The 12,637-nt window shown below is 44.4% G+C and overlaps 1 protein-coding gene across 1 annotated transcript in view; it reads right to left on the bottom strand.

Moving 5' to 3' along the window:
- Positions 1–12,637, bottom strand: part of GAB2 (GRB2 associated binding protein 2) — a 68,978-nt gene that overhangs the window by 6,957 nt on the left and 49,384 nt on the right. The window contains exons 3-6 of the mRNA XM_017893563.1: positions 4,377–4,963; positions 3,021–3,115; positions 1,319–1,583; positions 38–128 (exon numbers count right to left, since the gene is read on the bottom strand). Of these exons, the coding sequence (XP_017749052.1) occupies positions 38–128; positions 1,319–1,583; positions 3,021–3,115; positions 4,377–4,963 (1,038 nt within the window). The remainder of the gene's footprint in view (positions 1–37; positions 129–1,318; positions 1,584–3,020; positions 3,116–4,376; positions 4,964–12,637) is intronic.

Consider the following 12,637-nt stretch of genomic DNA (forward strand, 5'->3'; position numbering starts at 1 on the left):
TGACTCCAAGCGCCCACCCCAACACATAGGCACTCACCTGGCCCTAGACCAAGACTTGGTGATAGGTGACTTGAAGGGGAGTTCATCGATGACGGTGTTGTTTCTCAGGTCAAGTGGTGTTGGCTTTGCTGGAGCAGGAAAAGAAAGTCCGGTAATCAGCCAGTAATAATGCTACACATACACACCTTATATATAACACATGAGCATGTTTATAAAGGCCTGCAAAGTCATTCCAGTTTCACACAGGGAAACTGATGCTCAGCGAGGTTATATAATCTTTGCCCATATTGATGGGCCTTGAAGTCATGTCTTCAGACTCCAAATTAAAAATTCTTTCTGCTGTATCTACAGTAATTATATTTTCAGAATCAAAAATGAGGACACAGGGTTTGAAAACAGATTCTTCTCCTTCAATTTATGACTTCATTTAAAAATAAGAGACTATATAAAAAAATTTACATATTAATACAGATATGTATATTTATATATACATATATATTTACATATATGTTTTTTTGAGACAGAGTCTCGCTCTGTTGCTCAGGCTGCAGTGCAGCAGTGCAATCTCAGCTCACTGCAACCTCTGCCTCCTGGGTTCAAGTGATCCTCCTGCCTCAGCCTCCCTAGTAGCTGGGACTACAGGAGCCTGCCATCACGCTTGGCTAATTTTTGTATTTTTAGTAAAGATGGGGTTTCACTGTTTTGGCCAGGCTGGTCTCAAACTCCTGACCTCAGGTGATCCACTCGCCTCAGCCTCCCAAAGTGTTGGGGTTACAGGCATGAGCCATGGCACCCAGCCAAGAGACCATATTTGAAGTGGAGATGGTCACTGTGACTACTCCCTGCTGCTCCTGGCCAGGTCTGTGCAAGCCACAGTAGAGGAAGGTAGATGCCACAAGGGCCTGAGGGCTTCAGTTTCACATGCTAAGATTTGAATTCCCTGTTGGCCAGACCCACAGGGGGCTATCTCTGCCCAGCTATCCTACTCCTCCCTTTGAATCCTTGCCGCTAATCCAAGACCAGGAGAGTGAGATCACAGCAGACCGGGAACTTGCCTGGTCTACATGCAGGGGGCACAAACCTGACTTCACTGAATGCCTGCTGTGTACCAAAGTAGTATCCTAGATGCTCTCCTTCACAGCAAACCTGGGAGGTAGGAATTACCATCTTCATTTCACAGATAAGAAAACTGAGACTCAGAATTTACATGATTTGCCCAAAGTCACACATCCCAAGTCCAGGATCCACATGACCCCTAAGCAAATGGAAAGAGTCCCTAGCTATTGTCCAGAGATGGGACAGGAAAGAATGGACTTACCTTTCCGATCAGGTTTGAGGTTGCGGTTGACAGGGGGTGGTTGGATCTCACTTCCTCTGCTGGGGCCGCGGTGCATAGGAAGGGTTGTTGATGGGTAGCCAAGTGAGTCAAAGTGATGGGCCCCTGGGCTCATTGGGATGTAGACGCTCTGGGAATTATCACCTGCTCGTTCCATGGCCAACAGGGTGGAAGAACCTGGGTTCATGGGCACATAGTTGTCTTCAGAATTGGTGCTGTCTGATCGGCCCACAATCATTTTCCCTGGCTAGGGAGAAGAACAGTGAAAGAAATACAGCTGTTACTAGCAAGAAGAAACAGGAAGTGGGTAAGACTTTGTAAACTAGGCAAGATAAGTCATGACTGGGTTAGCTACATTTTGAAGCTATAAGGGAGACCCTGGGGAGACCAAAAAAGAAAGCAGAGTAGTGGGAGGTTAAGGCAGTTGGATCACTTGAGGTGAGGAGTTCGAGACCAGCTTGGCCAACAAGGCAAAACTTCCTCTCTACTAAAAATACAAAGCATTAGCTGGGCGTGGTGACATATGCTTGTAGTCCCAGCTACTCAGGAGGCTGAGACACGAGAATCGCTTGAAGCTGGGAGGCTGAGGTTGTAGTGAGCCAAGATCACACCACTGCACTCCAGCCTGGGTGACAGAGCGAGATTCTGTTTCAAAAAATAAAAAATAAAAAAAAAAGGAAGCAGAGTGGGAGACAAGAATATATGAGGTCTGTGGGCCCCTTCAAGCCTTCATGATCCTTTGGCATCCACCAATAATTTTTGATAAATCTAGAGTATAAAATATTCTTGGTGACTGGGTCCACTTGGCTTTCTAGATGCCTGACCAACACTGTGGGTAGCATAGTCCATAGACTGTAGGTTTGGTTCAGGACCTGCCCTCCACCTCAAGTCCAGACTCACCATTGGCAGGTCAGCATCTCAGGCCCTGGATCAGAACAAGGAGCATATTAGGAGTCCTGGCTCTGAAAGGTGAGGTCTGGGGCCAGTTGTGTTTCCCCAGTCCAGGTTCCTAAGTACCTGGGGCTCACTCCAGGCACCTAGGGGACCACCAAGCTGCAGTCGGAGCTTCTACAGAGTTGTGCAATACAGCACCCCGGCTATAGCCTTCCTCTAACTCTTGCTCTACGTGCCCTGACATACAACTAAGCTGCTTCTGCTTTGGTTACCTGATTTCACTGTCTTACCAGTGGGCCTGAAGCCAGGCCTTGGTTTTCTTGCCTGACACCTTGAAGAACTGTAGTAAGCATCTTCCAGAGGGCAGTCTGGGATCCTGCTCTCAAGCCATAATTCTGCCACTTAGCCTGACTGTGAGTACTACCCTTGCCTGGAGTCTCACACTGAAGCCTCCCTCCTACATGTGAGGCCATGTGGGTAAGGTTGTTGCCTTAGAAGATCCCCCACCGTGCAGCCTGGGTCTATTGCATTCTAGACTCTCTGCTTACCTACAAGGTTGGTGAACCTTGTAATCCAGTCTACCTTAGCACTTACATTTCTTCCGAACTAGAATACTTGTATCTTACTTGTCCAAAGACTCAACGCAGGGTTCTGAACTGAGACAAGAACTTGGGCAGTGTCTTAAGATGGAGATGCCATCACTCTTTTGGGGTTGTGCTTTTAGTTCCATAAGGTATGACCTTTTACCTAACCAGGCCTGCCTGAGGACCCCTGGTTAACCCACACTCACCAGGAAAGAGCCGACTCCATCACTCATGGATTCAGCAGACCGGCCTGCACTCTCTCCACCGCGCTGTGGGTACTCGTAGGTCTCACAGGAAGAAGCTGACAGAGGAAGGAGGATCCGTATGTACTCATGGTTGATTCATGTGTTGACACTTCCCCATACCCTCACCAGTGTGGTTGAAGGTCTTACTGATACTCCAGAAGATACCACTCTCAACCCCAAATGATAAGGAATTTCTTCGAACACATCACTCCTCAGTTCAAAAATCCTCCTGGGCTTCTAGATGTAGCTCCAGTGTTAGCATCTGCAGAGAAGCCATCCTTGACTACTCTACCCTCATCTATGCACCTCTCCTTTGACTCCTATAGCACTTACCTGTCCCACTCACCCCAGCCATCAGTTCTCTGAATACCACAGTAACAATACTTGTCCTGATTTATATCAGGTTGGTTTTATTTTCCCAACGAGATGTAAGCTCTGAAGGGCAGGAACATGTTTTATGTATGTCTTTATCATCTCAGTTCCAAAGCACAATATGACTGCTCAAATTGTTGATGGATTGAAAGGCGGCAAAGAAGTCTAAACCAAGAGCTGGGACTCTAGGGTCTGAGTCTCATCTCTGGCACAATGACTCTGCAACTCTGTTTAAGTCTCTTAACTGTCATTGGCCTCATGTGAGATGGAGACAAGGAGGTTTTGTCCCACCAACCTCTCTGCCTGGCTTAAACAACAGGATGGACAAGAAAAGGCTTTGTAAGCTATAAAGCAAGATGCAAAATGAAAGGAATTAATATTGTTCTATTTTTTCATCATACAGAGGAGGTTACATGCAGAGTTGGAACACTCTCGGTGGAAAACAAGTAACAATAGAATTTAGGTACTTCAAAAAAAATTTTGACTTCAACCAAAGAGATTCAAGTATGATTCAGAAAATATTCTTAAGATCTCATTTTGCTTTAACAGTCTGTTAGTCCACAGAGGTTTCACTCTAGTTTGGACTGATCTTCTAAATTTAATTTTTAGATCTTTGGTTTGATTTATAAATGAAAAAATATAATGATTTGGACTTCTAAACCCATAATATGTTATACTGTGGTTAATCAAGAATGTCCTATTCTCCATTAGAATATTAACTTCTCCGGGACTAGCTCTGTTATACAACTGCTACTAACAGCCTCCTGTGCTGGAGGACCCAACTGGTAAGGGATCTGGGTAGAAGACACCTACGTTTGTGAGTATCAGTGACCTAGGTGGTTCATAAGTTCCCCTCGGCCACAGAAGACCAAGGACTACCAAACTATTGAGAACCCCTGTGTTACCTCCTCCTCCCTCTGAGTCTCCGCTAGGGCTTATACTGACCTCGGTGAAGTCGGCTGTTGTCCATTGCAGGGAGGGTGTTGCGTCTGGGAATGGTGGCAGCGACAGATCTGCTATTTTCACTGATTGGAGGTCTCTGCTGAGGACTACCCCATCGAGGTGTTTCTGCCTGACTTGGTTTGGGGGGGCGTGGTGGGGGGGCTATGGCTGAGTCCCCAGGAGTGGCCACTGTCATGGCATTATGGTTTTTGTCCAGAGTGAATGTCCTAGGGATCTGGTAGGCTGAGAGTGGGGTGGCCGGAACATCCATATTGTCTACCAGGAGGTCCCCAAACTCCCGGCACAGGGTGTTGCTTGGTGTCTTGAAGGTGTACACATCCTCATTATCTGTCTCGGAGCCTGTGAGGCTGCCCTTGGTGTGGCCATGGGAGGCCAGGCTGCGGGGGAGGTCGTAGGTACTGTCTCTGAATTCTGTATTGTGCCGGCTCGGCTTGGGAAGGCTATAGAAGCCATGGACTTGACCACTGACCCCGTTGACACAGTGTCCATTGCCCTGGGCAAGTTTTTGTACAGCCGTGTCACTTCTCATGAGAAAAGAGGCTCTGGTGCCCTGAGAGAAGCTGGCACTCCTAAAAGAGAAAGAAGGGAATGGGCAGGAGGGTAAGACAAGCCAAGGACTGCCCCGAAGGAGACAGGCTGGGATGTTCAAAGCCCCATGAAGTTAACTGATGTAGGCAAAATACAGGATGAGGAGTCAGGCTAACCTGAGGTTTACCTACGATTTGCCAATTACTAGCTGTGTGACCTTGAGGCAAAGCACTTTCTCAGGAGCTAGGACTATAGGTTTAGGCATCTGTAAAATGATGACTAAAAGCATATTTTGAAGGTTGTTTAGATACTAGACTCTAGTACATGAATGTTTAAACAATATTAGACTTCATCTGTCCCCCATCTCCAAATGGCAGTTATTTGTGGGGGTTAACCCCCACTCCCTGACCAGGTATCAGTAAGCCGGTTGGACTGCCTATCTGTTCATTGTTTTAAGTACCACAGAATATGCACATTCAAATACAAATGTTGTGAGACAGTGGAAAGAACCTTTAAGTTGATGACAGGAAACAGCAAACAAGTCATTTCATCTCTTTGAGTCTATTCTGCCACTGTGAAACTAGCCCATGGGTATTGATGTTGTAAGTTACAAAGAATTATTTGGGTCAGGTGCAGTGGCTCATGCCTGTAATCCCTGCACTTTGGGAGGCTGAGGTGGGAGGTTCACTTGAGGCTAGGAGTTCAAGACCAGCATGGGAACATAATAAGACTCCATTGCTACCAAACGAACAAACAAACAAACAAACAAAAAAACAAACTTGCTGGGCAGGGTGCTGCACACCTGTAGTCCTAGCTCCTGAGGGGGCTAAGGCAGGAGGATTGATTGAACCCAGAAGTTCGAAGTTAGAGTGAGCTATGATCACACCACTGCATTCCAGTCTAGTAAACAGAGTGAGACCCTGTCTCAAAAAAACACACCCCCCAACACAAACAACAAACTATTCAAACGTAAGCTATAGATTTATTTTCTACAATGATTTATGGTTGGTTGAGAGGCATTTTGAGGGGAAAGATCTCTTTCCAGAGATCTAGAAATCTATAGGAAGAATGGTTTCCTGTTTGGGAACCATATTCAGGATAGAAAAGTTTTGATTAGTACATTTTTAAATTTAGGTTTTGGGCAATAAGGCAAGCAGTAAAAACAGATGAGAAACAAGAGGGGACACTTGTGTTAGGTTCCAGTACTGCTACCGATACGTGCTGTGCGTTTCACCAAGCCTCCTCTCTCAGGTGTGACCTAGTTCATCACAATGATTTCTAAGGGCCCATCTGGCCCTGATGCGCTGCAAGCCCTTCGCTTCGCAAAGGTGGTTTTCAAACTAGATTCTATGTTCTCTGTAGGTGCTTTGGGAAATTGGAGGGTGAAGTTCTGAGCAAGCAGGGATTTAGGTCTGCTTCTTTAGCTTTTATATGATGATTCTTCATAGGATTTCACTTGGGGAAAAAAAGAATCCTTTGTAGTAGTGATTCTCAGCCTTTTGGAGGCTGTAAGAGTTTTTAAAATTCTGGTCAAAAGCTCTTGAAGTGTCTCATCAGAAAAGGCAAATCTCAAATGCATATAAACTTGTGGGGGCTGTAATACATAGCCCTCTGAGGCCAATCCCTTGACCTTTTGCCTTACAGAAGCTCTCTCAGCTCCTGAGGAGTTTGTTATTTACAGATGTGGCCACCAGATGGTGTTAGAAAATACGGGCCAGAGCTTAGAAAGAGGAAACAGGTGTGTAAGCCAAGCTTCCTCTCATGTAAACTGTACCCATGATGGCTAGGAATTCCAGGTCAGTCTCCAAACCTTCACTGATGCTCCTCCCTGGGCCTCTGCACTCCTCCTCCCTTTCTGTTCCATTCCACACACATAACCAGGCCAACAGCCAGGGGCTTGGATGATTGAATATCTAGCCTTCAGATAATGTAGTGTTCGGGGAAGAGGACAGGGGTGGCAGGGGGAGCTAATGGTAGACATAAGGTGTTAATGTTGTATGCATTTTTTTGGTGCCTTTCATTTTGCTTTTTTTTTTTTTTTTTTTTTTGGAATTTCCAACTCTCTGTTGGATGCGCCCATCTGGATTTGTTCATTTTACATTTACTGATGTCCTAAGTTCCATCTGGGCCAGGCAAGAGGGATACAGAGATGCCACCTGCCCAGTGAGGGGTGGTCAGGGAATGTCACAGCAGTGGAGGAGGTGACATGGATGCAAATCATTAGTCAAGTAGGGGTGAGTATGTAGCTGTTGACAGTTGGTATCAGCCCTTGGTGGGGTGGTGGTAGACAACGTCAGGGAAGCCTCCTTCAGAGATGTTATTATCTTGAGTGAGTCTGGAAGGATGAGCCACAACTGGCCAGGCAGAAGGCAGGAGAAGGGAAATGGTGTTCTAGGTGAAGGCTCAAAGATGTAGAACACAACCTGGCAAGTTCTAGGAACTCGAAGCTGCTCAGGCTGCAGCAAGCACATTAGAAGGCAGGGCTGAGAGAAGACAATGCAGGCCAGGACTGAAGGCAATAGGGAGCCTCTGAAGGATTTCAAGGTGGCAATGGGGTTGCAAGAGCATCACAGGTACCCTGCAATAACCTTCAACATAGTCAAGAACGAACTCATCATCTTCCTCTGGAACTCTTACTTCTCCTCCTGACTCTCTTATTTTGGGAATGGCACCAGTTACTCAAGCCAGAAACCTGGGGGTCACCCACATTATGATTTCTGCCCAGGGCCTCTCTGATTCTTCCATCCTACTACTATTTATTTTCCTAACTTCCCAGTGTAAACATTTTCAATACTGCCTCAATGCTTCAGGATTAAGCCCAAACTCCAAGGTTTATCCCAACTCATCTCACCGATCTTTTCTTTTTAGTTCCCTTTTCCACTCTAGAATCCAAACGGAACTTTGCAGTGTTCCCTGTGTGCCCCAGTCAGTCAAGCATTGGGCTTTGTTGTGTTGTTGGGCTGTGTCTGGAAGACTTCTTACCTCAATCTGGCAAGCTCCTATTCCATTTATCCTTCAAAGTCATCTTAGAGGACACATCTTTCAAGGCCATTCTTACATCCTCTACCTCTAAGCATTGCTTAACTTAATCACTTGCTTAACTTTGTTCTTGGAGCAGGGAGCAAGTGTTACCTATATTAGGCACCATTACTACTTATCTCTGCCAACAGACTGTGATTTCCTTGAAGAAAGAAACTGTGTCTTACTCTTTTTTCTCTCCTTAGCACCCAGGTTAATGCTTGTTGCAATGTAAATAATGAATAAATGTTTGTTGTAAGTAAGCAAATGAATAAACAAAAGTATGGGGCTGCCACCCTTTTTCCTGGGCTTGGCCCAAACCTTCTGATCAGCAGATCAAAACCCTTCCTCTGTAGAACCCACTAGCTTATGCTCCAACTTCCTTCTACCCCGGCATCCTCCCGTCTCACTCACAGAACTACTCACTCATCCCTAAACATGTCCTGTGTAGTCTAAACTTCAGCCCTGTTCTCGCATTACTCACCTCCCTGTGGAATGCTTCCTTGATACATCAACATTTTACACAAAGTCCACAAGAAGCCTTTTCACTCTACAAAGGTATTATAGGTCCCTAATTCTCCTTTTTACGGTAATCATTCCTTCCTCTGTGCTACCCACAGCACTCTGTGCTTCCATCACAACGCTCACCTTATTCTGCCTTATGTCAGTTATTCAGGTCTGTGTCTTTCCACTTCTACCAGACCATATGCTCCTAGAAGGCAGAGGGCCATATCCTGTACCCTGGCATAGTGCCAGGCACATGATAGATCATAGTGATACATGTTGAGGGAGACTGATTATTTCCTCAGTAACCAAGTAAGAGGAGTTGAACAAGGGACTCTTGCCCAAGGTTACATACTCAGAGGGTAGGGAATTTGTTCTAGCACCTGGGTCTCTGGGCACCCCTGCTGCGCAAACCACGCTACAGTGTGCTCCCTTTGGGCAATAATCCAGATGGGGAATTCCAAATACTCAGTAGTCCTGTGGCCTTTAGTATTTTCATGTAAACCTTAACTGAGGCCTATGCCACTGTGATGACCTGAGTTGCTTTTGTGGGATGGATAATCCACCCAGACGTGGTGGATTTGGAGAGAGGCTTCTCTTCCAGGGCTGGGCTTACAGGAGCCTTATAAAATAGGCAAGATACTATGCCATACATATCGCATGTGATCTCATTTTAAATCATCCTAACAGTTCTGAGACACACCTCTTACTTTTCACATTATCAGATGAGGAAAACAGTAAATGGCAGAGTTGGTACAGGAAGATACTCAAACACAAGTATGTAGGGGAGTTCCCCGGAGGCAAGAAGAAGTTTGAGAGAAGATATTCCCTCGAGTCAGCTGTGCCAAGTGCCTTTCCTTTCCATTCCTGGCCAATGGCTCCTCCAGAGGCTAAAGAGGCTACTGTCATCACACAGCATCACACAGTCTCTCCCTTGGCTTTTTTTTTTTGTTGTTGTTGTTGGTGATGGAGTCTCACTCTGTCTCCCAGGCTGGAGTGCAGTGATGCAATCTTGGCTTACTGCCACCTCTGCCTCCTGGGTTCAAGCAATTCTCCTGCCTCAGCCTCCCGAGTAGCTGTGATTACAGAAGCGTGCCACTGCACCTGGCTAATTTTTGTATTTTTAGTAGAGATGGGGTTTCACCATATTGGCCAGGCTGGTCTCGAACTCTTGACTTCGTGGTGTGCCCGCCTCGGCCTCCCAAAGTGCTGGGATTACAGACATGAGCCACCGTGCCTGGCCTTCCCTTGGCTTTTAAAAATGGTTTTCTAGTTTTTCTAGCCACTTCATTTTGTACTTGTTTTTCCACACATTTTCATATAATTTTATATACCAAACTATATGATGATTTTGCTTTTTTCTATCCCACTGGACTCCAATAACCCTAATGATGAAGGACTTATTTTTATTTTCAATGAGTATGTTCCCATTTAAGGGTAACTTAATATAAAATGCTTGTAAGTAGATTAACCACCATTTAGAGTTCTGTAACTGTCACTGGTCATTGTTTAAGAGGTCATTTGAACTATCCTCTTGCATTTGACCCATTCCAAATGGATTCTTCCTGTGAAAGAAGAAAACTCTGTGTCACATATCTTTGAGATGAGGTGATCTTTGTATTGCAAACCTTTCTGGCTGCAGTTCTGAGCCAATTTTGACAGGTCTCTCTGGTTATAGAGTAAAGCTGTGTATGTGAACGAAAAGTTGTATATTTTGCCTTTGGTCAATCAAAGCCTCTGGTGAATGAGTTAGGGAAGACTTGGAAAAGATTAATGATGGGTAAGCTCTCGATTGACATTTCTAATTTTACCATTTACCCACCATCTTTCTATAGAGTACGGCTGCAGGATCAATGATTCTGGAATCTCATCAATGAAATTTCACTCCCCATAACCCTCACCAGAATTATGGCTTTTCAGGGCATGTGACTCACATCAATGTATTATCTGTTACAGGTTTAATAGCCTTCTTGAAATAAGAAGACAGACACTGGCTAGAATCTGGAATGAGGCCCCAAAGGCTGGAGGACAAAAATAAGTCCAGTGAAACCAATTTGTCTTCAAACAGAAAAAGAACTCTATTTGTCTTGACTTTGCCAGTTCAAAACTCTTTCAATTGGCAACAGATATTATTCTGAGTAGTTACTTATTTTAGCTCAGTGGAAGACCTGCATTTTGAGAACTGAAGTTATTTTAGCAGGAATACATATTATCTAGTACTTGAAGGAAAACTAGTGGCTATTATTGCAGTAAAAGTGATGATAAATACATAATTCACAGTTTTATTTCTAAGGTGCTTAATTTACTGTATCTTTATAATCAGGTTCCCACATAAATGAAAAAAGAGATAGAAGACTGGTATTAGTAGCGTCCGTAATCCAATCAGACATAGTTATGTCTAGTCTATGCTATGCAGGGATGAATGGGCTGATTCACTTTATACTCCCTACTCAAAAATAACCTTATAGGATTACTTTGGAGATCATATGAGGTACCCAATGTAAAAGTGCTTTGTAAACTTTAAAGCATCATTTCTTTTTTCCACAGCACCTAGTATATAATGTGAATGTTAGAGAAAACACAGGATTAAAGCCTATTCATATACTTACCAATACTTGGCAGGCACTGTTAACCTTTTTTTTTTTTTTTTTTTTGAGACGAGGTCTGGCTCTATTGCCCAGGCTGGAGTGCAGTGGTGTGATCTCAGCTCACTGCAACCTGCGCATCCTGGGCTCAAGCCATCCTCCCACCTCAGGCTTCTGAGTAGCTGGAGCTACAGGCATGCACCACCATGCTTGGCTAATTTTTTTTTTTTTTGGATTGTTTTTGGTAGAGACGGGGTTTCGCCATGTTGCCTGAGCTAGTCTCAAACTTGTGAGGTGAAGCAATCCGCCTGCCTTGGCCTCCCAAAGTGCTGGGATTACAGGCATGAGCCACTGTGTCTGGCCTGTTAGCCATTTTTATTTTAGCCCTTCCAGCAGAGGTAAAGCAGAATCTCACTGAGATTTTAATTTGCATTTCCCAGATCACTGAACATTTATTCATGTGGTTATTGGACATTTCTGTATCTTTTTGTGGTGAAGTATCTGTTCAAATATTTTGCCCATTAAAAAAAAAATTGGATTGTTCTCTTCTTATTGAGTTGTAAAAGTTCTTTATATGGACTAGAAACAAATCCTTTGTTAGATATGCGCGTTGAGTATTTTCTCACATTTTGTGACTTGTTTTATTTTTTATTTTTGAGATGGAGTCTCGCTTACTCTGTTGCCAAAGCTAGAGTGCAGTGGTGCGATCTTGGCTCACTGCAACCTCCACCTCCTGGGTTCAAGCAATTCTCGTGCCTTAGCCTCTCTAGTAGCTGGGACTATAGAGGTGAGCACATCCATGCCTAATTTTTGTATTTTTAACAGAGGTTTAGCATGGTGCTTCATCACGTTGGCCAGGCTGATCTCGAACTCCTGGCCTCAAGTGATCTGCCTGCCTCGGCGTCCCAAAGTGCTGGGATTACAGGCGTGGGCCACCACACCCAGCCCATTTTGTTTTCTTAAAGAGGCCTCTTGAAGAACAAGTTTTAATTTTGATAAAGACTACTTTATCATTTTTTTCTCTTTTATGATTCTTGCTTTTGTGTCCTATATAAAAATCTTTGCTTACCTCAAAATCATGGAGATGCTTTCTTTTAGAAGTTTCTTTTCTTTTCTTTTTATTTAAATACAGGGTCTTATTCTGTCACTCAGGCTGGACTGCAATGGAATAATCTTGGCTCCCTGCAGTCTTGATCTCCGCCAGGCTCAAGCAATCCTCCCACCACAGCCTGCCCAGTAGCTGGGAATGCAGGCACATGTGAACACGCCTGGCTACTTTTTGTATTTTCTGTAGAGACTGGGTTTTGCCATGTTAGCCAGGCTGGTTTTCAACTCCTGAGCTCAAGCAATCTGCCCTTCTCAGTCTTCCAAAGTGCTGGGATTACAGGCGTGAGCTACTGAGCCCAGCCTAGAAGTTTTGTAGTATTGGATTTTACATTTATGTCTCTGATACATTTTAATTTTTGGGTGAGTGGTGTGATATGAAGTAAGGGTTGCTGTTCTTTTTTTTATTATTCCTATATGAATGTCAAGCTGTTTCAGCATCATTTGCAGAAAAGGTTTTCCTTTCTCCATTGGCACCTATATATATATATTTTTAATAATTCT

The sequence above is a fragment of the Rhinopithecus bieti genome, unplaced genomic scaffold (genome assembly GCF_001698545.2).
Source record: "Rhinopithecus bieti isolate Rb0 unplaced genomic scaffold, ASM169854v2 scaffold_23868, whole genome shotgun sequence".
Classification (NCBI taxonomy): domain Eukaryota; kingdom Metazoa; phylum Chordata; class Mammalia; order Primates; family Cercopithecidae; genus Rhinopithecus; species Rhinopithecus bieti.